At 46.4% G+C, this 26,486-nt stretch overlaps 2 protein-coding genes across 11 annotated transcripts in view; one reads left to right on the top strand and one right to left on the bottom strand.

Annotated features, from left to right (window-relative positions):
* JMJD4 (jumonji domain containing 4) overlaps positions 1–16,691 on the top strand; it is a 16,970-nt gene extending 279 nt beyond the window's left edge. The window contains exons 1-7 of one of the 5 annotated variants that reach the window (XM_034759773.1): positions 83–219; positions 615–1,340; positions 2,451–2,616; positions 4,478–4,603; positions 10,233–10,500; positions 13,342–13,488; positions 15,498–16,691. In XM_034759773.1, coding sequence (XP_034615664.1) covers positions 1,076–1,340; positions 2,451–2,616; positions 4,478–4,603; positions 10,233–10,500; positions 13,342–13,488; positions 15,498–15,809 — 1,284 coding nt within the window. In that variant the 5' untranslated portion in view covers positions 83–219; positions 615–1,075 and the 3' untranslated portion in view covers positions 15,810–16,691. Of the gene's footprint in view, positions 1–82; positions 220–244; positions 1,341–2,450; positions 2,617–3,118; positions 3,526–4,477; positions 4,604–10,232; positions 10,501–13,341; positions 13,489–15,497 lie in introns of those variants that run through there. The other 4 variants (XM_034759769.1, XM_034759771.1, XM_034759770.1 and 1 more) reach the window with 4 other exon arrangements.
* A 2,577-nt stretch (positions 16,692–19,268) lies between these two features.
* Positions 19,269–26,486, bottom strand: part of ALS2CL (ALS2 C-terminal like) — a 62,787-nt gene continuing 55,569 nt past the window's right edge. For all 6 annotated transcript variants that reach the window (XM_034759768.1, XM_034759765.1, XM_034759763.1 and 3 more), the window contains exons 21-26: positions 25,585–25,758; positions 24,894–24,936; positions 23,765–23,826; positions 23,226–23,375; positions 21,445–21,541; positions 19,269–20,830 (exon numbers count right to left, since the gene is read on the bottom strand). In XM_034759768.1, coding sequence (XP_034615659.1) covers positions 20,756–20,830; positions 21,445–21,541; positions 23,226–23,375; positions 23,765–23,826; positions 24,894–24,936; positions 25,585–25,758 — 601 coding nt within the window. In that variant the 3' untranslated portion in view covers positions 19,269–20,755. The remainder of the gene's footprint in view (positions 20,831–21,444; positions 21,542–23,225; positions 23,376–23,764; positions 23,827–24,893; positions 24,937–25,584; positions 25,759–26,486) is intronic.

Genomic DNA, 26,486 nt, shown 5'->3' with positions numbered 1-26,486 from the left:
GGGATGCTGCATCTCCCATCCTGGGGGCCCTTGCCCCCCCTGCCCGATAGTGGGGAGCCTGGAGCCCCCCCAACTTTCCCGATAGCAGGAGCCCGGATTCCCCCTCCTCTCCAGGGGCCCTCGTCCCCTGCCCCTGATAGCAGGGGCCTGGATCCTGATCCTCTCCTGGGGACCCTCACTTCCCGTCTGCTGGGGTCTCTCTCAGGGTGGGGCTTAGGGGTGAGTTTCAGGCTCTCGGGTTTCCCTTTAGATGCTGGGATTAAGGGGAGTTTGGGGGTATGGGGAGGTGCCTTCCCCGCCCCATCATCTATCTAATTTCCCCCAGGCATCGCTGCTATCACTCCCTGTTCCCTCTCAACTACCTCATTATTTTTTAATGATTGGGAGCTGCCTGTCCATCTGCAGCAGACAGAGCGGTGCAGGGCGCCCAGCTTGATTCCTGCAGGGTCTAACCTTATAAAACTATCCTGCTTAGTGTTTTCTTTACAGTCTGATCAGCTTAGAATTGGACACATTTTATTTATTTTTTTGCTTGCAAAAGAAGCTTCGCTTTGTATTCACAGATCTGGGGAGAGAACCCCACTGAAATGAACATGTCTGCTGTTTATTTCTAGAAACGGGCAAGTGGCCGTTCTCTTCTGTGACCCATTGAGAATGCCGAGCAAAAGCATGGGAATAATTTAATATGAACATGTAACTAGACTATCTACCATGGACATGAAAGATCTACAAGAATATAGGCTTTGGTTACTGTGATTTGTTTGTAACGTAGCCATTCGATCGAGGTGGCTGTCGGAGAATAACTCTCTGCTTCCACATGGCCATAAACATTGAAGAGCATTGAAGGATATTTCTGGCCCTGTGTGTTGAAACACAAATGGGAAGAACAAGGCTTTTCCTGCAAGATTTTATCTATATTTTGTAACTGGACATTTGTTTTACTTGTGAGTTAATTTTCATAGATTTGAAAGATCCACTCAGATTAATGTGCTGTCCAGCTGTTTATTTTAGCCTAACTAAATATTGTCTGATCAGCACCTTCTCAACTAAGTACCAGGAAAGTTATATAGTCTGAATGGACAGAGCAGCATTTGCCTGTTCCACTGCGTTCTTTCATGATTACAGCAGCGCATCTCATGGCGCAGTCTCCCTGCCCCAAGGACATGTTGACTATATTGAAAAGGTAGAATCGTTTAGTTACTCCGATTTTTTCAGGGACTATCTGATTCCCAACCACCCATGTGTTTTCTCAGCTAAATTCACTGAGGGCTGGGGCAGCAGGAGGAATTGGGTGACTCGGGATGGGAAGCCTAACTTTGATTATCTACTGCAGCATTTTGGTAAGTGATTAAGTTTTTAATATGTCATTTAATATGAATGATACAAGTCAAAGAGTTTTTAATAACAGGGCCTCTGCCAATGACAAATATCCTCTGAGCCTTAAAGGGATCAGCCTCTCAGTCGATACGTTAATTTATAAGAATATATAAAAATGGTGCATCTAGCCCAGTATCCCATCTTCTGAGAGTAGCCGGTGCCAGATGCTTGAGCGGGAATGAACAGAACAAGACAGTTATCGAGTGATCCATCCCCTGTCATCCAGTCCTTGCTTCTGGAAGTCAAAGGTTTAGAGACATCCAGAGTATGGGGCTTCATCCCTGACCATTTTGTCTAACAGCCAGTGATGGACCTATACTCCATGAATTTATCTAATTCCTTTTTGAACCCAGTTATACAGTTGGCTTTCACAGCATCACCTGGCAATGAGTTCCACAGGTTGGCTGTGTTATGTGAAGAAGTACTTCCTTATGTTTGTTTTAAACTTGCGGACTGTTAATTTAATTGGGAGACCCCTGGTTCTTGTGTTATGTGAAGGGGTAAATAACACTTCCCTATTCACAATTTTCTACCCTCGTTTGTACTTTCCCCCCTTCGCCAAGCTTTAATTTAATCTAAAAATAAATCTGAACTCATTTAGGGCCCTATCATGCAAATTTAAACTCCTTCTTAACTTTACACATGTGAATAATCCCAGGCACATGCTCAAGTGTTTATAGGATCTATATTGGGGGGATGGGGAAGGAACAGGCTTTGGCTATTCTGGAAATCTAAGTCTCTCTTTATGCTGTGAGAGATTCAGAGTTTTGGCTACAGCCCATATCCCATCCCCAACGCACTTTGCTTTCATGCATTTTGGGTGGTGTCATTGCTGCATGCCTCATTCAGTTAACACTTCCATAAATCGTGCTATGAATAATGTTGATCTAAGGTTTAGTGGCAATATCAGGAAAGCGAGACTGGCTAGAGACCATGTCTGCATAAGTGCTTGTACAGCACCTAGCACAATGGGGCCCAGATACTAGACGCTAACATACTATAAATATGGAAGGATTACAGTTTTGGCACCAGTTATTCTGCTTCCCAATTGGCTCAAAAGGTTTATATTTCAGGGAAGGCTGTAGTACCTGTTGCCAACTGTGATGTCAAGGAATACAATTCTAATCCAAAGGAACAGATCCCTCTCAAGGAGTACATAAGTTATTGGAAAGAATACATTAAAAAAAACTACCATTCACCCCGGGGGTGCCTCTACCTCAAAGATTGGCACTTGTACAGGTAAGAGAGCACTTTGGAATCCTCAGCATGCTGTAATACAGCCGTGAACTGCTGCTAAACCGTGACACTGATCTTTCATTACCTGATGGTTTCACTGAAGGCACCTGTCCACTGAAATACTTTTCTTTTACTGTACTGATCTAAATGTGCCACACACCAAAGAGTTCTTAAACATTTTCATAGTGTTGCTCCAGGGGTGAAAGTAACTTAAGGGAAAGTAACAGAGGGAGGCCGGGGTCCTGAGCAAGGTGTGTGTGGGGGGGGGGACTCAACCAGAAGGGGCAGGGCCACAGGCGGAAAGGGTGGGGCTGGACCAGACTCCCCTAGCCAGCCCTTCAGCATGGCACGGCGGTGATTTAAAGGGCCCGGGGCTCCCGGCCGCCTCTGCTAGCGCTACCCCAGGGCTCCGGAGGTGATTAGTGGTAGTGGCGGCCGGGAGCCCCAGGGCTCTGGCGGTGATTTAAAGGACCAGGGGCTCCAGCCGCTGCCGGGAGCCCCGGGACCTTTTAAATTGCTGGGCCCCCGGGAAGCTGCCGATGCGGTCGGCTGTATACTTATCGGTAAACCGGCCCGGCTTACTTTCACCTCTGGTTGGCTTTTGCTTTGGCCTTTGGTTAGTAAGGTAAAAATCTTACCATTTTTAATTGTGTTTAATGCAATAAGCACTCTTTCCATTTTTAAATCAAAGTAAATCATGAGGACTTTTTGCCCTTCATTTAATCTTCCCGTCCCATCTGCTCTGTTCCTATCTCCCCATGCACAAGTTTCCCTGCTCCTTCTCTGCCCCGTGCATGCTGCCTGGAGGCATCCTCCCCTTCTTGTCCTGCCCAGTTGTCTAGTTCTCCTCTCTTCCTTGAATGGCTGCTGCTCGGGGCTGGCAGCTCCGCTGCTGATTCAAGTTTGCTACGAGTGAGTTCTGATTCTCCCTCTGTGTGGCAGTGACTTCTCACAGGGGCATCTAGACATGGCCCTCTTCGCATATGTCTGTTTATTCAGACATCTAGACGTTACTTTGCCATGGAGCGCCTGGATGCCTGTAGAAGCAGCTGGAAATGAGGCGGCATCATAACCTCGGCCAAGCCTCCACACGCCACAGTGGGAGAACCCCTGCCAAACGCCATTGAAAAGCCTACGATCCCGCTTTGGCTTTTTTGAATGTGTTAACCAAGTGGGACGACTGACTGGTTGTGCAGATTTCTTACTGGAGTGGACTTAGTGTTTACTAAGAGGGATTTAGTTAACTCTCACAACTCTCCTGTGAGGTAGCAAAACACAATTGTACCCATTTTGCAGCACCTAAGGCTAGATTCATGAGGGGGACTTAAGCATAACAGCCCCTTTTAGATGCCTACATCCAACATTTAGATGCTGTTGGCATTCACAAAATCACTGCTGAGCTGTCACCTAACCCTGGAGGTACCTAAAGTCCATAGGTTCCCTGAGAACCCACCCTACTCAGCATTTCCTACTGGCTAGCTTACGTGGCTCCCTGCTCAGCATGCCGACTTTGAAAATCCCTTTTTTTGGGTGCCTGACTCTTCCCAGACATTGTATGGGGCTCCTGGACACCTGACGCAGGGTTGTGAATTCCACCAGGCGGCCTAAAAGTCAGGTGTTGCAAAGTCTTGTGAATCTAGCTCCAGGAGGGTTGGACTAGATGACCTCCTGAGATCCTTTCCAATCCTGATATTCTATGATTCTAAGTCACTTGTAGCAGATGACATAGCAAGGCAGTAATGGCCTCAATGAGACACGGCTCCAGCCACCTGACCAGTCTCTGCTGCTGATCTTTGGGAAACCGAGTTGATGAATGAATGTTTCTTTTCCCTGAAGCCTTTTTGCAATGCTTTGTCTTTTTAAGGGCTTTCCCAGAGCAAGATGTTTATACAACCCCCATCTATTTCACTTCTGACTGGCTGAATGAATACTGGGATGCCAAAGGCCTGGATGATTATCGATTTGTCTACATGGGACCTAAGGGTTCATGGTAAAGTAACTTTGATTTTTTTTAAATTCCCATGCACTGTTTCAAACAGTTATTAGCATTACAGTCCTACTCCAAGCTGTGAATCGGGACTAGGTCCCTATTGTGCTGGGTGCCACACAAGTATAACATAAGGCAGCCCTTTTCCCCCAAGGCACATGCAGTCTAAATAGGGACAACATGTGACCGACAGGTATAGATCACAATAGGGGACGGGGGTGAGAGAAGGTGACAGTGGGGACAGTCATAGGAATGCTAAGGCTGCACATATTACCTAAGTGTATAGTAAATATGGCGAGATGACATTGCTTGATGGCACCGTTCTGTCCAACATCTCTCGTGATGACTCTAGTCATAAAACCCCCAGAGTGAGCTGGGAAAGGGGAGCAGCCTGGCCAGTACGGGTCCCCATCCTGTATCCTTAATAGGAAGAATCTGGGGAGATTCGCCTGAGTGTGGGCTGCGGAATCGGATCTAAAGGTCGCAAGGTCAGGTTTTTAAGGTCAGGCTTGACAAAGCCCCGGCTGGGATGATTTAGTTGGGGATTGGTCCTGCTTTGAGCAGGGGGTTGGACTAGATGACCTCCTGAGGTCCCTTCCAACCCTGATATTCTATGATTCTATGAGCCAAGGCTCGTAAGGGATATACAGAGGTTAGAACTAGTCACTCACGTTAGGTTCTCTGGCTCAGTGTATCCCGGGAGAAGAAAACGGGAGGGAGAACTCGGTATTACTTAGAACTTGGGCATAACTGTGTTTGTATAGCACCTATCACGATGGGGTGCTGTTCCATGACTGGGGGTTCTAGGCACTACAGTAATACAGACAATTAATAATAATTGAACTCAGTTTTAATGAAAGCACAGTGTGTAAGCATCACTGGAGCGCCTTCATGTAGAGTACAGTACTGAAGGAATCCTTCAAACCTGCAGTGCCAGCTGCAGCCTCACGGGGGTGCTGACTAGTTAAGTGAGCACTTCTCAGATTAAGGCCTGGTCTACACTAGTCTGTTATTTCGGAATTAGCCGAGTTAATTCGGAAAAAAAAAAAAAAAAAAGATTCCGTCCACACGACCAAACCGTTTTTTTCGATTTAAAGGGCTCTTTAATCCGATTTCTGTACTCCACCTCAGCAAGTGGAGTAGTGCTTAAATCGAGATCGCAATCCCGGGTTAAAGGTATTGTGGATGCAATTCAACGTTATTGGCCTCCGGGAGCTATCCCAGAATGCTCCCTTGTGACCGTTCTGGACAGCACTCTCATCTCCAATGCACTAGTCAGGTGGGCAGGAAAAGCCCTGGGAACTTTTGAATTTCATTTCTTGTTTGGTCACCATCAGCACAGTCCACCATCACAGACAACCATGCAGAGTCCACCATCACAGGAGATCACGCATTCCCAGATTCGCAGACGAGCTCCAGCATGGTCCGAACGGGAGGTACTAGATCTCATCGCATTTTGGGGAGACGAGTCTGTTATGGCAGAACTACCTTCCAAAAAAACGAATGCAAATACGTACACTAAAGTCTCCAGGGCCATGACGGAAAGATGCTACTCCAGGGACACAGAGCAGTGTCGTACAGAAATCAAGGAGCTCAGGCAAGCGTACCAAAATCCAGGGGGGCAAATGGGCGCTCTGGGTCACAGCCCCATACATTCCACTTCTACTGTGAGCTGCATGCAATTATGGGGGGTGATGCCAGCACTACCCCACCACTGTCCCTGGACATCTGCAAGGGGGGAGTTGCACGGAGCGAGGAGGAAGAGTCATTGGAGGATGAAGAGGAGGAGGACAGTGCACAGGCGGCAAGTGGGGAATCCGTTTTCCCCCCTAGCCAGGAACTATTCTTAACGCTGGAGCCAATAGCCTCCCCCCACTCCCAAGGCGGGCTCCCGGACCATGACCCTGGAGAAGGTACTTCTGGTGAGTGAGAGCCTGATCTGAGCCACGTGGTGGGGGGCGGGGGGAAACCCAGCTGCGCTGGGCTGTTTGTGTTTAGTTTAAAGGGCTCATCCCTGCTCAGAGCCTCATCGGAGCCACGCGGTGGGGGCGGGGGTGTTGTGTGAAGCGATCATCCCAGAGAGCCCGCAGGCCCTCCTTTTATATGGCAAACCCACCAGGCATTGCTTGCTATGGGGAAGGGGGCCCAGCAGTTTGAAAGCATTGAAATGAATGTAGAAGAAGCAGAACCCCGCATGCCCCTAGACTGCCTTCAAGCTGAATTCTGTTGCCTGGCCGTGTGATGGCTTACTCACACCAAAGTGTCCCCTTTGTTCTCTGAAATGTATCTTTTAAAATACTACCCTCCCTTTTTCTCTTCCCACAGGTGCAAATGTTTCAACGCGGCCCTATCTACTCCGTCCCAGAGGCTGGTCCAGATTAGAAGGCGGAAAACATGAACTCAGGACAACATGTTTGCCGAGCTCATGCAGTCCTCCCCCACTGATAGGGCCCAGCTGAATGCGTGGAAGCAAACAATTGCGGAGTCCCATAAAGCATTACAGGAACACGAAGAGAGGAGGGACATGCGTGACGAGAGCAGGCAGGACGCAATGGTCAAGCTCATGGGGGAGCAAACTGACATGCTCCGCTGTATGGTGGATCTAATGTGGGAAAGGCAGCAAGACCACAGACTGCCGCTGCATAACCGCCCTCCCTCCCCAAGTTCCATAGCCTCCTCACCCAGACGCCCAAGAACACGATGGGGGTGGCTACGGGGACCCACACACTCAACCCCAGAGGATCGCCCAAGCAGCAGAAAACTGGCATATGTGAACTTTTGATTTGGTTTCTGGACTTGTTCTTCCCTCCTCCTCCACCTTCCTAACCCAATACTCCCTTCTCCCCCTCCCCCGGTCTACCTTCGGATTTCTCTCAATGTGTTGTGCAACAAATAATAAAGAACAGGTTTTAAACAATTTTAACTTTATTTCCTTTCATATATATAGGGGGCAGGTAACGTCAAGAGAAACAAAAACAACTGTCACACCGTACCCTGGCCAGTCATGAAACTGGCTTTCAAAGCTTCTCTGATGCGCAGCGTGCCCTGCTGCGCTCTTCTAATCGCCCTGTTGTCGGGCTGTGCGAAATTGGCCACCAGGCGAGTTGCCTCAACCTCCCACCCCGCCATAAATGTCTCCCCCTTACTCTCACAGATACTGTGGAGCACACAACAAGCAGCAATTACAATTGGAATATTGGTTGTGCTGAGACCTAACCGAGTCAGTAAACTGCGCCAGCGCGCTTTCAAATGTCCAAAAGCGCATTCTACCGCCATTCTGCACTTGCTCAGCCTATAGTTGAACTGCTCCTTACTACTGTTCAGGGTGCCTGTGTACGGCTTCATGAGCCATGGCATTAAGGGGTAGGCTGGGACCCCAAGGATAACTATAGGCATTTCAACATCCCCAGCAGTAATTTTCTGGTCTGGGAAGTAAGTCCTTTCCTGCAGCTGTTCAAACAGACCAGAGTTCCTGAAGATGCGAGCATCATGCACCTTTCCTGGCCATCCCACGTTGATGTCGGTGAAACATCCCTTGTGATCCACCAGTGGTTGCAGCACCATGGAAAAGTACCCCTTGCGGTTTACGTACTGGCTGCCCCGGTGTGCCTGGGTCAAGATAGGGATATGTGTTCCGTCTATCACTCCACCGCAGTTAGGGAACCCTAGCACATTAAAGCCATCCACAATGGTCTGCACACTTCCCAAAGTCACTACCTTTGATAGCAGCTGGTCAGTGATTGTGTTGGCTACTTGCAGCACAGCAGCCCGTACAGTAGATTTGCCCACTCCAAACTGATTCCCGACTGACCGGTAGCTGTCGGGCGTTGCAAGCTTCCACAGTGCTATGGCCAGTTGCTTCTCAACAGTGAGGGCTGCTCTCATTTTGGTGTCTTTGCGCTTCAGGGCAGGGGACAGCAAGTCACAAAGTTCCATGAAAGTGGCCCTATGCATATGAAAGTTTTGCAGCCACTGGGAATCATCCCAGACCTGCAACACTATGCAGTCCCACCAGTCTGTGCTTATTTCCCAGGCCCAAAATCGGCGTTCCACGGTATGAACCTGGCCCAGTGCCACCATGATCTCCCAACTGCCACATGCCGTGCTTCTAGGAACATCTGTGTGCATGTCCTCATCAGTATAGTAATCGCACTGTTGTCGCTTCCTCGCCCGGTTTTGCAGGTACTGCACATACTGCTGGATAATGCGCGAGGTATTTACAATGGTCAAAACTGCAGCGGAGATCTGAGCGGGCTCCATGCTTGCCACGCTATGGCGCTTGCACGGGTAATCCTGGAAAAAGGGCGCGAAACGTAGGAGACCTGTTCGGTTCAAGATGGCCGATAAAAGGCGGGAAATAGTTGTCTTCTTTAGCTTTCACGGAGTCGGGAAGCTCTCTAGAGCTGCAAGAGTGGGAGAGCAGAGTTTGCAGCGGAAGTGTGAGCAGAGTTTGCGGCAGAAGCTGTGCGGCTCAGGTCACAATGGCCGAAAAACGGCGGGGAATTGTTGCCTTCTGTAGCTTCCGCGGGAGCCCAGGACCGACAACATGGAAAAGGCTGCGGAAGCTGTGCGGCTTAGTTCACGATGGTCGAAAAACGGCGGGGAATTGTTGCCTTCTGTAGCTTGCACGTGAGCCCAGGACAGACAACATGGAAAAATTAGCTAGCGATGCAAGAGCAGGAGAGCAGAGTTTGCGGCGGAAGCTGTGCTGCTCGGTTCACGGTAGCCAAAAAAAGGCGGGAAATGGTTAGATAAAAGAGAAGATAGAAAGACGAGAGGACATGCGAGGTGGATTCATAGTACCAGGAGACAGGCGGTGCACCGTCTGCTGGCAGTATGGCGTCTGCAGTAGCTTTCACGGAGGGAGGAGTGAGTGACGGCACACACCCAGAAACGCCCGCGAGAATGTTTTTGCCGCATCATGCACTGGGAGCTTAACCCACAATTCCAGTGGGCGGTGGGGACTGTGAGAACTGTGGGATAGCTTCCCACAGTGCACCTCTCCGACATTCATTGCTAGCCTAGGTACTGTGGATGCACTCTGCCGAATTCACGCACTTTAGTGGGGGAACACAACAGCGAATGTATAAAATCGCTTCTGAAAATTCGAATAGAATACGTTCAAATTAATTTCGTACTGTAGCCGTACCCTAAGACTCAGAGCCGCAAAGGTTTTTAGGCTCCTAACTTCCATTGAAATCAGTGGGAGTCTTTGTGGATCTGGGCCTGAGTCTAAAACGTTGCCATTCGTTGGCGATAAACCTGCCCTTTCAGTCTTAGCTTCAGCCCAAACTGCAGAATCTGCTGCCTTTGAAGTGTGAGGTTCAAAGTGAAAACTAATACTTTAGCAGAGAAAAGTGTGGCAAGGGGATGTTGCTGACCTTTTCTAACCCCCCCCCCCCCCCAGTTTATTAATAGGGTGCTTTCTTGGCCCTTAACACATGACAATTGAAAACAGACTGACGGTCACATTCTCACTTCAGCTATGTCTGCACAGCTCAAATTGATTTGTGGAAATATCCAAAGCTAGAATAGAATATACCCATAATCTTAACTTTACTTGATTTGTGCTTGTTTGCATTGTATTTGCCTTTTGCGTCACACATGCTTAAACCTTTGACTTGGCCCATAGGACTCCTTTTCACGCAGACGTCTTCCGCTCCTACAGCTGGTCTGCCAATATCTGCGGGAAAAAGAAATGGCTGCTCTATCCCCCCAGGCAGGAGGAGTACCTCAGAGATCGCCATGGTAACTTGCCCTTCGATGTCACTGCGCCTGGTCTTCAGGACAGCAGCGTTTACCCACGCTATGCCCAAAGCTGCCCCCCTGTTGAAATCATCCAGGAAGCAGGGGAGATAGTCTTCATCCCTAGCGGATGGCACCATCAGGTGTACAACCTGGTAAGATAATTGACAACTTAGGTTTAGGTCAGTTAACTTCCTGAAAACCATCTGAAGAGTTGTCCTAATTAGCCAGAGCTGCCTCTTTGCAAGTGACAATTACAATCTATGGGAAATACACTCTCAGAACAGCAGCGTGTGACCCCAAGTGTTATAGGGTTAGCCTTTTACCCGAAGCAGCTGGTCTGCTGAAAAGTGACTCGTGTAACACTAACAACAAGGGATTCTAACCTAAACAGACCAATTTCTAGATGTAGCCACAAGATGTGGGGGCGGGATAGCTCAGTGGTTTGAGCATTGGCTTGTTAAGCCCAGGGTTGTGAGTTCAGTCCTTGAGGGGGCCACTTAGGGATCTGGGGCAAAATCAGTACTTGGTCCTGCTAGTAAAGGCAGGGGGCTGGACTTGATGATCTTTCAGGGTCCCTTCTAGTTCTATGAGATAGATACTCCATATATATCATCAATATACTTACACACTAGAAGCAAGAGGAAAACCAAGGACAGGGTGGGCCCATTACTGAATGAGGAGGGAAAGACAACAGAAAATGCAGCAGTGGCCAAAGTGTTAAATGACATTTTTGTTTCAGTTTTCACCAAAAGAATTAGCAGTGATCGGATGACTAACACATTTCTATGATTCGTTAGCAAATCAAAAGGTTTTGTGTAAGGAGTAAAGTTCTGCTGAGTCTTTAGCTAATTCTAGAGCAGGAAAGAAACCAGTTTACAATTTCTCACTGGGTTTCCATACTGTCCTGTCACAGGTTGCATTTCTCAGCCTGGTCACTGCCGGGAAGAATCTCCAAAGTTGGACCCAGGAAGCCTAGTTTGGGTTTTGCAAAATCTTGGCCTTTTGATTTTGCAACATCAAGGATATGGGGTATATTAGATCCCTCTTCTGTTTAATCCACATCACCAAAACTTCAGCAGTTCTCCTAAAAATGTAATTCTGGGTTTGGCCCATCTTTAGACATTATAGCTTCTGCTGAGGCAAAACATAAGGAGCGATAAGGGAAAGCCAGGCTAAATGTTTGGTAGCAGCAGAGAGAGACAAAGGCCCAGATCCTCAAAGGTATTGATTTCAGTGGAAGTTAGGAGCTTAAATCTCTTTGAGGATCTGGATCAAAGTTCATAAGAAGACGCTTAGATAGGGCTCTTGTGATTGGCGTTGGCCCACCTACCCGCTAGGGGGCGGTGGGGAGCTATGAGGTCACTGGCCGGCCTGGGTCACGCCTCCGTCAGCGGGGAATTAGCGGCGGGGCGGCCGCCAGCCAGAGTCTGTAGCGCGCCCCTCAGGCAGGGGAGCGCCGGCAAAGGTCAGTAGCGCGCCCCTCAGGCAGGGGAGCGCCGGCAAAGGTCAGTAGCGCGCCCCTCAGGCAGGGGAGCGCCGGCCCACCCTACACCACTGCGCTCCAGCCCAGGGCCCTGACAGTGGCAGAACGAGGGTCCCACCACTGGGTCAGCGGGGTCGTCCCGCTACATAGACTCACCACTGTGCAGCTCTGTCCCTGGGCTACTTCCTACCCAATTGCTCGCCCGAATCCCTCTGGTCCCGTGAGTGCATCGGGGTAGTCTGCTGCTGGCAGCTCCGGCTCCCCCTCAGGCTCAGGCTCCTCCAGCTCCTCTGGGTACTCGGCTGCTGGCAGCGGCAGCTCCCGCTCCCCCTCCAACTCCTCCAGTTCCTCTGGGTACTCGGCAGCGGGCAGTCCTGGCAGCCCCAGTCCATCCTCCAGGTGAGGTTTCCACAGGTCCAGGGCCTCCCCTGGTGTGGCAGCAGGCTCTGAAGGGAGCAGCCCACGGTCTGTGTCTGCCTCCCTCCCTGGTGCTGCCCTAACTGAGCTAAGGGCCCCGCCCTTTATACTTCCTGTTCCACCCCTCCCCTTCCGGGGGGTGGAGCGAGCTTGGGCTGGCCCCGCCCACTCAGGCTGAGGGAAAGGCACTTTACCCTCAGGTTCGGAGGGAAGCCACCCTGGCTCCCTACAGCTCTGTGCTCAGATCCCTTGTGCCCATGAGGATTCACTTGCAGGAGAGAAGCCCTGGAGGATAATTTTGAATGGGATCCTGACCTAAATTGGGAGGGGTTTGGGTTTTGTTTTTTTTGCATAGTGGGGGAAAGTAACAGTATATCTGGGTGATGTTTGGTTTTAAATGCATGTCACAGTTGGGGGTTTGGTGCACATCAGAATCTATAAGCAGGTGCCTTTGGGGTTAGAGTCAGTCCAATCATTTCTGTGCTATATGCACTGTTTTTATGTTTGCACTGAGCAAGATAAAACAATGTCCCAAATGATCAGTCTCTGCGGTAACTATATTGAAGTAACGGCAGGGAGTAACCCTGTCCTGTTTTTAGACATAGCAAAAGGTGCTTCTTACCACTTGATCATTTAGAACACTAAGCAAAATAGATAATTCTCATTGATATCCTGCACTGGCTGGGAAAGGATTGGATGACATGGGGGGATCTCAAACATCCGACTTACACTGCTACATACAGTGTGTCCTTCAGTATCAACACTTCAGCTAATTAAAGCCTCTTCATTAAAAGTGTGGGTTGCAGTAGGGCACAGTACTGGTTGTAGATGTGGGCACAACTGCCAAGTGTCAGTGAGAAGGACTGAGTATGGGGGAAGCTTAGGAAGCAGGGTTTGATTAGCAAGGGAGTTAAAAAGAGGTGGACATTGAAGATATTTGAGGCCCAGAGAGGCCTTTCCATTCATTGAGGATCAGGGATTTACTCTTGTTGGCACCAACTTTGTGGAAATCAGTAATGGGGTCAGAGACATCACACCACATGCTCTCCTAGGCTAAGATGAATAACCAGTTAGACTCTGTGGTTTCTTCCAGGAGGATACAATTTCCATCAACCACAACTGGGTGAATGGCTGCAACGTGGCTATCATGTGGAGCTTCTTGCAGGATGAATTAGCAGCCGTCCAACGGGAAATCAGCGAATGGAGAGACACTATGGAGGACTGGCACCTACAATGCCAGGTATAACACCCAGTCAGTTAAGTGATGTGAACCCCACTTTCCTTGGGCTATTGTAGCTTCTATGTAGTGCATTTCAGTGATACTGGACACCAAACTGATCCGTATTGAGAGGTCATTCTTTATTACAGGCTGGGAAATGAACAGTCCAATTTGTTAGGTGATAGATTATCCCCTAAGTCTCTCACTATCTCACTGATGCAACACTCAGTGTATATGCTACTGCTTGTACTTATTTGTTGCCTCAGGCAGGTCCTAAGAACATAAGAACGGCCATACTGGGTCAGACCAAAGGTCCATCTTGCCCAGTATCCTGTCTACTGACAGTGGCCAATGCCAGGTGCCCCAGAGGGAATGAACAGAACAGGGAATTATCAAGTTATCCTTTCCGTTGCCCATTCCGAGCTTCTGGCAAACAGAGGCTAGGGACACCATCCCTGCCCATCCTGGCTAATAGCCATTGATGGACCTATCTTCCATGAATGTATCTAATTCTTTTTTGAACTCTGTTAAAGTCTTGGCCTTCACAACATCCGCTGGCAAAGAGTTCTACAGGTTGTGTATTGTGTGAAGAAATACTTCCTTTTGTTTGTTTTAAACCTGCTGTCTATTAATTTCATTTGGTGACCCCCTAGTTCTTGTGTTATGAGAAGGCATAAGTAACACTTCCTTATTTACTTTCTCCACACCAGTGATGATTTTATAGACCTCCGTCATATCCCCCCTTAGTTGTCTCTTTTCCAAGCTGAAAAGTCCCAGTCTTATTAATCTCTCTTCATCTGGAAACTGTTCCAAACTCCTAATAATTTTTGTTGCCCTTTTCAAAACTTTTTCCAATTCCAATATATCTTTTTTGAGATGGGGTGACCACATCTGCACGCAGTATTCCATTGTAGATGTACCCTCAGGATTCTGGTACTGATGTGATACAAATATATTAAATAATAATAATAGGATTGGGATGAAGGTACATTTATATTACTCCTGCTTTTATTTTTTTCCTTGTTCCATATGTGGCAGCACTCTTAGTTCTCCAAAGGCAGGACTTTGCCATTACTTGCACAACTGTAATTTGCTTGGCAACACCCTTTGCCTCTTGGTAACATGATTCCTGGTGTTTGAACCCACATCAACATCTGGTGTCCTACGCACTACCCAGGATAGATGGAATATCCTTCAGCTAAAGAAATACCTTATTTCCATAAAGTTTTATAAGAGAAGTATCTTAATTATTCCATAATGAAAGACGTGTTATGAGAACAGGGCGGTAAATTGTGATTGTTTTCTAGATCCATTTTTGGAAAGCAGCAGGCATATGACTGTGAAACCGTTATTTAGTTAGTAGTCTTTTTATATGTTGTATGATTCAAAAATATTGGGGACGTTGAAATGTCAATAGAAATTCATTATTGATTACCTCGCTAATCTGCAAGTGCTAAAGGCTAAAAGCAAGCCTGTGTGTCCCTTGTTTCTAAAATAAATAGTTATCAGGCGGTAAAAATAAAACCTTTAATATTCCCTCACGTTCTTGCTGATAATTGAACAATAGGGCCTCCAGTCTGACTATGATTGTGTAGAACGTGTGACTGAAGAAAGTCGGTTTGTTAATCTGCACCCATTAAGTCAATTTCTAGACCTTTCAGTTAGTGCTTAAGTTAGCTATTTGTTTCATAGGAGATGCTGGGTATAGTATTTCCCTGCATGAGATCTCTCTAGTGGAAATAGTAAAATCCTGTCTTATTGAGCTGGGGAAACCCCAGCCACTAGAACTGGTCAGATAAAAGTTTACTGGAAACTCTGGGGATACTGGGAAGAGTTTTGTTGGGACTAGCGAGATTTCCTGTCAATTAACGAATTTTACTGTAATTAGGCATCCGGAAATAACAGCCAGGAGTCACACACTGAGAAGAGTTTTCAGCTACTTACTGGCTTGAGAAGGCAGCTGCCTTTAACTCCCTTACTAGTGCAGTAAATAAGGAGTCAACGTTTAATGTCGTTTTTTTCTCCCTTAGGTAATCATGAAATCTTGCACAGGCATAAACTATAAGGAGTTCTACAACTTCCTTAAGGTAATTGCGGAGAACAGGATTTCTGTCTTAAACCACGTCCTAGATGAAGAAGCTTCAGCCAAGAACACTCACAGGGCTGCCACCTCCGCTCTGGGCATGCTCCATGCGGTGTTTGATTTAAAAAGGGCCGTCCAAGTGTTAACATCCTTAAATGCTAATGAGGATTTCAAGAAACTGAACCCTAAATCACTGTCCCCACCTCCCGAGGCATTACTACACCACCTGAAAGCTGCAATAGACACAGCACTGTTATAGTTCCATATTTATTCAAGTATTTGTACCTATTGCAACATAGCTGCATGTAGACAAATCATAAGAAGGCTCCATATTCCCCCCCTGTTAGAGTTTAAGCACAATAAGCCTTAATGTGGATGGGGAGGCCGCGGATATAGAATCAAGAGAAAAAGCATGTTAGGAAAATGAGTACGCTACATTAAATGGCCTGTTTATATTGAAACCACTCTAAAAAGGGAAGACGTCTCCAGCAGAGTCAGAGATTAGATTCATTCCATGTAGCAGAAATGCAAGCAGCTAAACTCACCATAGCAGGAAGAAGTTATGGACCTAAGAATCAGCCACGTAGGAAATTCAGCCATTGGAATGGTCTAGAACCAAAAGGATGAACTTTTGAGATGTATCCTCTCAATTCTACACACCAAAGCATCTATATTTCAAGCAAGTTCACCTCTCTGTACTGAGATCACCTAGAGACTGAACTAAAAGAGTTTTAGAAAGGCAAAAGCATGGAAGTCTGTATGTAACCTTAGACTGTGTGTTAATGAAAGGAAGAGTATTAACACACTAAGAGCAGTGCTGTGTGGTGACATAGCACAACCTATGAACTTAAGGGTAATACACATTGGAAAGGACTGCAAGGGAAGTGGCCTCACAAGCATTTTCAGTTAAACTATAAAAAACACTCCCATTGGTGTTAGGGGTTTGCAGTTAGTTTCCTTCTAAACAGGGGCTGTGAAAAGTTTAATTCTAGCCAACAGTGCTTCCATTAAGATTATAGTTGAAGGTTTTTAAGCACTGAGCTGAAACTTAATCAGTTGTTGACCTCTGAGGTGACCAGTATGGGTGACCACTTAAAGTTGCTGTTTTTAATATTGCACATTAAAATGTTTAAAAATGTCAGGGACCATCTCATTCTTTCAAAGGTTAAACTACCCTTCAGAATTAGTATGTTAAACATGTCTTGCATGTGCTATTTAGTAATAGATGTTCTAGACTGCCACCAGGAAACTATACTCAATTATACCATCTTCCATGCAAAGCTCTGAACATTTCTGGAAGAATCAGACTTTTCTTTCTTGGCTATGAAAACTGACTGGAAATTGCACAGGCTCAAGAAGGGGTTCCGGGAGCCTCTCTTTGGATTGGAAAGTTGCCACTTTCGAGCAATTATGAAAGGAGAACAATTCACAGCTGGCACTGAACAAGTTTTCCTTTGTCATACAGCCAATGGCAACTGTTTCTGCCCTTTGTAGCTCCTTCAGTGGGCTGAGGGTTGAATGGGATCTCAGTCACAGTGGTGGAATTCCATTGACTTCAGTGAAGTCATGCCTGATTTACACTAGCGTGTGAGCAAATTTTAGTCCATTAAGCACCCAGTCCTGCACCATACCAATTACTACCTTAGCTACCCAGCATTTCCAGCTCCCATTGAGTGCAGTGATCCAAGGTATATATTTGCCAAGTACCTTAGAAAGTAATGCTTCACCTTGCTCCTACAGTCTTTATCTTTGACTACATTGTTCTTCTGTTCTCTAGAAGTTCTTATACCACACTCACAGTAGTATTCAATAAGCAACATGACTAAACCCAGCTAGATTCATTTGCTATGGCTTAGGGGTGTATTTACCATGTGGATTTTCTTTAAGCATTCCAGGGAAGACTGTTCACAATAGGACTTGTCAGCTGAGCACACAGGGTGGTTCTAACCGCCAGAACTACAAATTCACCCCGAGATCTCTGCTGGCTCCTGCCACGGGGCCTCCAGAGAGGAAGGAAGTTTTGTTGGTGCATAATTGGGTGTTAGCTGTGCGACACCACCAGTTTGTGAGGCACGCAAACAATCTCTTGAGGCCCATGGCAGCCCTCACTTTGCTTTGCAGCTTAATAGGGACAGCCCAGTCCCATTGAAGCATGCCCTGGCACCAGCTGTTCACAGAAATACTGGATTTGCTGCCCCCAAGGAGACCATATGTACACGAACTTGTTTGATTCAACTGAGGATCAGCTGTATAAACACACCAGCACTCAGCTGTTTACAGCGCAAACACATTTATCAAAGGTAACAAGTTGAGTGTAAGGATAATGGAAACAGGTTACTAAACTAAATCAACACATGCTTGCTAGAGACTAAACTTAACGTGCGAACCAGCTGCTGAAACGCAGTCTAGTCTTGCCTTCTTGCAGTGTTTCCAACCCAGAAATATAATCGCACTTCCTGACGTGCAGGATAAAGAGGTGTCTTTGTGTCTTCCCCAATGTCAGTTTGTTCCCAGTCAAGATGGCACCCTATGGTTTATTTCCTGGTGTGCTGACTTCACACCTTCCTGTTGACTTTTATATGCAAACAGGTTTCAGAGTAGCAGCCGTGTTAGTCTGTATCCACAGAAAGAACAGGAGGACTTGTGGCACCTTGGAGACAGGGCTTCCATTGTGTTGGCTCACGATGCTTCGTTCACCTGCTTGCCACGGTTCACAGGGCAATATATGTCCTTTGCTGCCAGAAACCTGTCAATCCTGCCTTGATTCAAATTTTTAGGAACATATTTGCAGTATCTCACGCATGGTATCTGTACATATATTTCACAGTCATAGTAATGACAAGAGTGACCCCGGCTTTTATTGAAAACCTCTCATGACATTCTTTATGGCTAATTCCCATGAAAGCAGTGTGCTAGGTGTGAGTTTGTCAGGCCTGTTAGGAGTTGCTATTACAGCACAATGAACCTGGTGGGATTGAGGTGTTCTTAGGATCTCGGTCTCCCATCCGGCACAGAGATTCTGCAATTGACAGCCTGATGAGTGATATACAGCTGAAGCAACTCCATGGTGGAAGCCACAGTGGCTTTGCAGCAGTAAGATGTGCTAAGCCAGTAGCTACAGGTTGATAAGTTTAGTAACTGACACCTTCCAACACACTTAAGATGCAAGTTCATCTTTTGTGAGAAAATTCTGTGCTCACAATGGCCAATGTACGTACCTCAAGAACCTTCCTTAAAGCATGAAGGGCTGATCCTGAAAGGTGCCAAGCCTCCGTTTCCAGTTGAATAACGGAGGCCACCCTACTCGTGTTTGCAGTGTGTAAGCACATGGTATGGAGTGTAACCACAGCTGAAGCTTGGTGTTGCTAAGTATGTAACAAATCAAAAGGGCACATTTTATCATGTAGTTGAATGACAGCTGACATACAGGAACACAACATCCTCTGCAATTGGTTTAAGGGTACCCAGTTTATCCCCATGCAGTCAGGGTGCCATAGACACTGTCAGAGTATTCTAAATTAGGAAGTGTTTTGATTATGCAATCAGACACTATGGCGAGTCCAGATGAAGGTGGTTCGGGCTGAGAGAGTAGGACTCAATGAGGTAAGGGCCTGAATGGGGTGTCTTTTTGGGGTGGGCAAGGTGCATAGCCGCAGTATTGAAACAGAACACAAGAAAGGCCGAGAAATCCTTTAAATAATTTTGGGAGGCTTTCAAAAAAAATGTAACAGGTTTATTTAAATACAAAGTTACTGTAAAAAACACAGCCCCAAATCAATATATTAACAATTGCATCCAGTGTACTCTTTAGTTAAAACATACTTGTGATAATTAGGTGCAGTCTATAGTTTTATGTAGTTACAATATCACACTGTCCCACATCTTAAAAAAACAGGTTAAAACCCACCGTTTAATTATTCTAAAATATATATAGCTTTTGTTCTCATATGCACCTCTCTGACATTCAGATTTAGTGTATTTCAGTTTGAGTGCAACATTTAGATACAGTTTACCTTTTTAATAAAAAAAAAAAAAAGACACACCATAGAAATAATGGGGTCTGATTCGGTCCTATTTACACCCCATTGAGTCAGTAGGGTAGCATGTCAGCACCTAAAGACATCATTTTAAGTAGCTCCCGGCTTTTCCACAGAACCTGTAGTGCGGGACCACATTTGTTTTTAATTAAATTGCCCTGCAGCGTTTCAGAGGTCTTTCAGTGCAAGGCAGTTGTAGTTCCCCTGGTGCCACGTACGCCAGGTGAACTGAGTGGTCCCTATCTGCAACAAGGCATGGAAGTTTACTGAGTAACATCCCTGAGATTAAAGGATTCAGCAGGATGTAAAAATATTGATAATTACAGTTGAAGTACTCTAAAAATCAAGTTAGTCAATAGCAGCTTTAAAATGCGATAGTGATGGCGCAGAGGGGATTTGGCTTGACATGTCTAGCAAGGACAATGGGGCAAGAACCGTCACTCCGCTATACAACACGTATCTTCACTTCTCCGGGAAGAGGTTATTGGGGGGAAATGGAAAAGGATCTCTTATCTCTGTGGCGCTGATTCCATCAGACAGGACCATGCAGGCAAAGCAGAGGAGTTACATTTTGGTTTTAAGGTTTTTTTTAATCAAAACATCCACCCCAGGATATTTTGGCCTTGCAAAATAAATGCAAACAAAAACAGGAGGAAGTTAAATGAGGTCATGGAGCAGAGGCAGACTTGTAAAATGCAGAAAAATAGGATTAATCTGTAGGGTGAGAAGTTTTTGGCAAAGGCCACAAAATAGTTTATGCTGAAAAATGGAAGGCCTGGGGTTTGCACGGAACACTAGCTGAAAATTGAAGATTTAAAGGTCAATATCCAACTGTATGGATTAGAGTTGGGCTGCAATTTTATGGATGGCCCAATAAAAACCATATTTTGCTTTATTCACGTCAGACAGAGGAACGCAGGACCAGGTTTTGTCAAGGGCAAAAGATGTTAGAGGTTGAGGAAGGATCTTGCTCCTTGTAGATGGCAAGCATCACCACAAGTCCAGACACTAGCTGTTTTGTACTTTAAAATAAAAAGCCTTGGTCTAGAACAAACATTCTTCCCATTGGAAAGTGAACTACAACAGCGGTGACTCAATTCCCTCTTCACCTCCTAACAGTGTACGGTCATCAAAGTGCATGAACCAGATGTCCTCTGGACTGTGAAGGTCAAGGATCACGTGCCATGTGCCAGGTCTCCCTTTGATGCAGCCTCATATCTTTTTGAATGTGCTCGTAACACGACTGGAAAAGAAAGAGCAGAATCAGTAAGGAGAAGTGTGTGTGTTCATTTGAGAGAGAGCTTTTGGACAAAATTATGGTCTCATGAATGTACATTGAGGCCAGAACATCTCCCTAAAGCAAACGGACTACAACTAGAAGCTACAAAGAAACACATTAAACATGTTCACTCTGGAGCTGGTCAACAGGGTAAGGAGGGAAAATTTAACTACCAACATCTACACACCAAGGTCCACCAATGCTTCTCTGGCTGCAATAATAGCCACCTAGTCCCGTGATCTATCCAACTAACCCTGAAGGCTGATCAATCAATGCTCCAGGAGCAGACCTCCTCCCACAGGATTCCTGCCAGTGTGTTAGGAAGTTCTTTCAAACTCCAATTTTTTTATTTTTTTTTTTGGGGGGGGGGGGGGGGAGGGAGACAAAAAAAACCAATTCAGCTCCATGCAGGTGATTCAGTACCTTAATCTGATAAAATAGCTGCCAGTCAGCGATCCACAGTAAAGCTACTCCCACAACTTCTTTGGTCAACAGGGCCATTACTTTAATCGTTTCTTACTATTTAAACAGCCTTGCCTGCTACAATCTAACTTCATTTTTAGAAACCTCTTCCTTACCTCCAGTGCTGTTAACAGAAAGTCATACATCCCTCCTTCATTGGTAGGGTCCATCAAATCTCTGATCAGATGTATCTCAGCTCCTAGATGTTGTATTCTAGAAAACAAAAATAGTGGCCATCCTTCAAATGAATCCTCAGACACAAATATCTTGGATTTAGCAGGCAACTTCCCTACAGGGCAGTGATGATCCAATAATCAGGGTCTGGTGTGAGAACTGGGATAAGAACCCAGTTCTAATTCACAGAACCAATTTCCTCTGTGGCCTTGAGCTAGTGGAGTCTGATTTTTGGAGGTGCAAAGCACCTGATCTTTTGGATGTTCAGAACCTAAGAAAATTCAAGCTCTTAACATTTGTGCCTCGGTTGCCACATCTGCACTTGGGGGACAATGCTCCTCGTACCCATTTCAGGTGGGGGCAGCCTTATCAAATGTATGATCCTGTTTTTTCCCCATCTCTAGGTCTCAGGGTCAGAATCTGAGATTCCCAAAGCTTCTTGCTTTTGCTTGTGTGGCACACAGTACAATAAGGACTGGTAGCATAACCAGGAAGCACAGACGTGTGCAAGGAGTGGAGAGAGAGAGAGAGTTAGTTCACTTGCAAACCTCACAGAAAAGTGCAGCTCCATTCTTACCGAATCTGAACTGGTTCATTCAGCGCTAATGAAGACAGCGCAGGCAACAAATTTCTCTTTACAGAAAACTAGTAATTTAAGACCTATTTCTATACTGGTAAAGCTTAATTTCGAGGCATTTCAGTGACGCCTACCAGAGGCTCAGAATCCCTCACAGCCATGAATTAGACCACAACATCCCAGTAAAGTAGGAAGTAGATCCATTTTACAGATTGGAACAGAGTCCCAGAAAGAGAGTTAGACAGCCCAACGTCACACAAGAACTCAACTCAGTTCTCCTCATCCCTAGTCGGGTGCTGTAACGACAGCAGTCTTCTTTGGGTTCTTTCATCTCAGTGACTTGCTACTGAAGACATGGGCTGTGAGGGTGAGCAGAAGGCCTTTTCCATCTGCAGTGCCGTACGGGTTTTCAGTGGCATATGGAGACACTTCATAATTACAGTTGGTCAGAGTCTTTCATTTGTCAAAGTTTTCCCACTCACAACTGAATTTTTCTGTATGGAAATGCTGCCAGTGCATCATGGGAGTTGCAGTTCACATACTTCATGCTCCCATTCTCCTCTATAGGTCAGGCTTCCTGGTCAGACTACATCTGCCATGATACACCATGGTGTTCCCTCTTGGAGAGGGAGGTTGTCCAGCATGCAAAATGTAGTCCAGCCAGGGAGCCCAGCCCATAGAGGATAGGAACATGAGGTAACTGAACTACAGCTCCCACGAGGCACTGCATCTCCAAATCTAAGTTTCAGGATATTGGCCAAAATACTTCATTCTCCATGGACAATTTAGATTTTTTTTTCCTAGTGTGAAAACAGACCTCACAAAATACTTCATTTAATCAAACCCCCAAATTTCCCATTAAACAGTTTCAACCAGCCCTAACGGAGCATATGTAACACCTACAGACCCCAGTGGGCGGGATCAAACCGGGGACCTCTGGAGCTTAGGGCATGAGCCTCTACCGCATGAGCTAAGATCCAAACGGCTGTTAGCTAAGGCTGTAGAGCAAACTCATTTTAGCTCTCTCTCTAAGTGGTCTCGGTGCCACTAGCTGGGACAGAACACCACACCCAGAAGGTGTGTGGATTACACATACACAAGAGACACTCTGCTTTATATTAGCAGTGGTAAACATGAATCTCTTACCTGGCCCGCGATACAACATACATCAACAGCGGCAAGAGGTCATCCATTGGGAGTTTATAGTCCCTCTCCACGACTCGTGACACCGTGGTCTCTATCTCCTCATAGGTCTTCTGAAGGATCTCCAGCTTTTCCCGGGGGTCCACAGTAGTGCTGCCAATATAAAGATACACTGAAAAAGAAGCCCCGGGCTACCCAGCTAAGAGGCGAGAAGTGGCATTACTGAGATACCTCAAAGCAGAATAAGAGAGTGTCAGTCTTTTGAATGGATAAGGCCAGTTGCCTGAACTAAGACAAGACTTCATGATCTAAAGGGATCACCACGATGAGGTCAGGAAGGTCTCTTTCCACTGTGGCATTGCACAAATAGAGCTTATGTCTTCTCAAGCTCTCAGCATTAGTCACTCGCCTTGAGTCTATGCTAATATTTTTCAGGAAGGCTCTCCCCTAGCGCTGGCCTAGACTGAGAGCTCAGGTATCTTAATGACCATGTCATCCAACCCTGCTTAGGCATGAGTAAGAAATCACAGAAGGCCACTTACATCAACTTTTGCAGACATTCCGTAGCAGAAAGGAAGCACTTGTCTTTGACAAGAGAACGTCTCTGAAAGGCAGATAAGTGTTTGCATTAGTACGCATGTAGTTGTGGCCGTGTCAGTCCCAGGTTACTAGCGACACAAGGTGGAGGGAGGTAATGTCTTTTGTTGGACCAACGTCTGTTGGTGAAAGAGACAAGTTTTCAAGCCACACAGAACTGTCCGTGCATTTTGTCTGTGCTGGTACGGTCATTTGGGAAGCTTAGGAGGTCTTTGAAACCCCATGATTTAGCAAAGCACATATTATAGAATAATTTCTATAGATTGCCTTTCCTCCCAGAGGACTTCATCAGCAGCAATCTATTCACTAATGAAATGCAGCCACCCATGGAGCAGACATTGCAACATGACCAGACCCTGTGTGCGCTGACCAGGGTGCTGCGGGGTGAGGCACAGTGACTGGTCTGCACACTCACTCTGCAGTGCACAGTGCCAGATGGCAACAAATGGCAGGAATGGGGCAGGCAGCCACCAGCCTGACCCCACGGACAGAAGGCAGCTGGAGAATGACTGTGGGCACAGGGAGCCCCCACCAGGCCAAGCCCCAAGGATAAGGCGGTTGCACTAACAGGTTTAGGTCAGGTCAGTTCTGAAGACAAGTCTCGGGTTGGCTGTGCTTGGCTCAGGTTTGGGTCCAGGCTGGATTTTAAAGTTTGGACTGAGCAAACCTCTGGAGCGGAATGCAGATGTTTAGCATCATGCAACAACCCTGTGCAACCATTTAGGACAGGAAGAAAATTAGTACTTAGCACTGGAGTGTCTATGAACTGTCATAATACAGATAGAGAAACTCCTGCAACAGAGTGGAAATGCCTTCTACTTAGAAGATAGAAGTTTTATTGATAATACTGGAAGTCTATTGTCCATATCTTTTCTGTATCCTGCACTTATTGGATCCAATGCTCTCGTGTACATGATCTGCTACTGATGTGTTATTTGACACATATCTAAATACAAAGGCCCAGATCTTCACCTGATGTAATTCGGCCTGGCCCCATTAGTTTAAGCATTTTCACTGTAGTTGGAACAGCTACTCCAGTTTGCTCTGAGGATCTATCCCAGGACTGCTACTTACCTGATTGGTCGTTAGGGTGAGATCTTTGAGGGGCCACAGGTGTCTGAAATGAGATGAAGACCGAGCAGTTATGACGTGCAGATCTACCCCATCCCCATGTTAGAGTCTAAATTCTCACTCACCCATTTGCCCTGACAAACCCTTGCTCTTGGTGGAATCACCACCATGGACGTAGACTTATGAGTTCCGATTCTCCACTCTAGCACTGGCCTGGAACCAGTAACGGTTGGATTAACTGAACAACCCCACTTTAAGAACCGGTTGTAACAGTGTGGAGAGTCAGGCTTATGCCACAGCATGTTGCTCCTTTCAATTGTGAATCACCATTCTCCATATGCTGCTGTGGGACCCTTCTAACTTGAAGTAAACCAGTCACTTGGTAAAGCAACTGGAAAGACTCTTGCTCAAGAGAGACATCCAGAAAGGAAGGGAACAAGCTCAGCATGGGAAATTAAAGTCCTGGCCTTTTAAGAGTACTCCTGACCTGTAAGAAAGTACTGTATATTACAGGAACTTCATCAAGGGATTGACATTGCTGCCCAAGAAGAGTTTAAGCACTAGGACGAATGAGGAGTACTGGAACCATAGGGTCCATTGGTGAGTTCTTGCTTCCCACCCCCATCAGAACTTTTCTCTGCAGAGTGTGTTCTCCCAGCTGTTTTGGGAATTTGTTCAGTGCTGGGTTACTCACTTCTGTACATCCAGGACCTCTAGCAGCTTAATGTCAGGAAATAAACTCAGGTCCACAATCCCCTGGCAGTAGAGGTCATCTTCCTTCTCATGATAGAGCATGTACAGCATGAAGAGCTCCGGATAGAAACAGGGCAGGATCAGAGGCAGAATCACTCTGTATGCATTCAGGTCACTGAGTTAGAGAGGAAAGCAAAAGATGAGCCCTACTGATTGTTGGTATCTGTTTGTTAAAGGTTGTGTCCACACAGGACACAGGTTAAGGCTCAACATATATCACCTTAAAGATGTGTCTGTCTTTCTCCCCACTCCCCTCTTCCTAGTGTCCAATGCTGCGACTGGATAATTTTGCGACCAATATAGGATAGAACATTTGTAGTAGTTAAGATCAGAGTAATCAGATCTCAGGCTGCAGGACATGGTCTACAGAGGTCAGGAAGGAATCGTTCATCCCTTTTGCCCCACATAAAGCAATGCTCAACCAGGTGACTCATTTAGGTGTTGGGAGAGGTTTTGTTTCCTCTGATGTTTCAGAGCTGTCTCTCCTTCAGTGGTTTCTGAGCTCACATCCAATGTCCGAACTAACACGGTGTCTAGTCCATAAGGTGGGAATGAGTGAAAATGTGTTAGCACAGTTTTTCACCTAAGGCCTGGTCCACACTAAGCCTCCACTTCGAACTAAGATACGCAACTTCAGCTATGTGAATAACGTAGCTGAAGTTGAAGTACCTTAGTTCGAACTTACCGTGGGTCCAGACATGGCAGGCAGGCTCCCCCGTCGACTCCGCGTACTCCTCTCACGGAGCAGGAGTACCGGCGTCGACAGCGAGCACTTCCGGGATCGATTTATCGCGTCTAGACAAGACGCCATAAATCGATCCCAGAAGATCGATTGCTTACCAC

This window comes from Trachemys scripta, chromosome 2 (genome assembly GCF_013100865.1).
Source record: "Trachemys scripta elegans isolate TJP31775 chromosome 2, CAS_Tse_1.0, whole genome shotgun sequence".
NCBI classification, from domain to species: Eukaryota; Metazoa; Chordata; order Testudines; family Emydidae; genus Trachemys; species Trachemys scripta.
The sequence above is the reverse complement of the archived record's forward strand: the minus strand, read 5'-3'. Positions and strand labels throughout refer to the sequence as shown.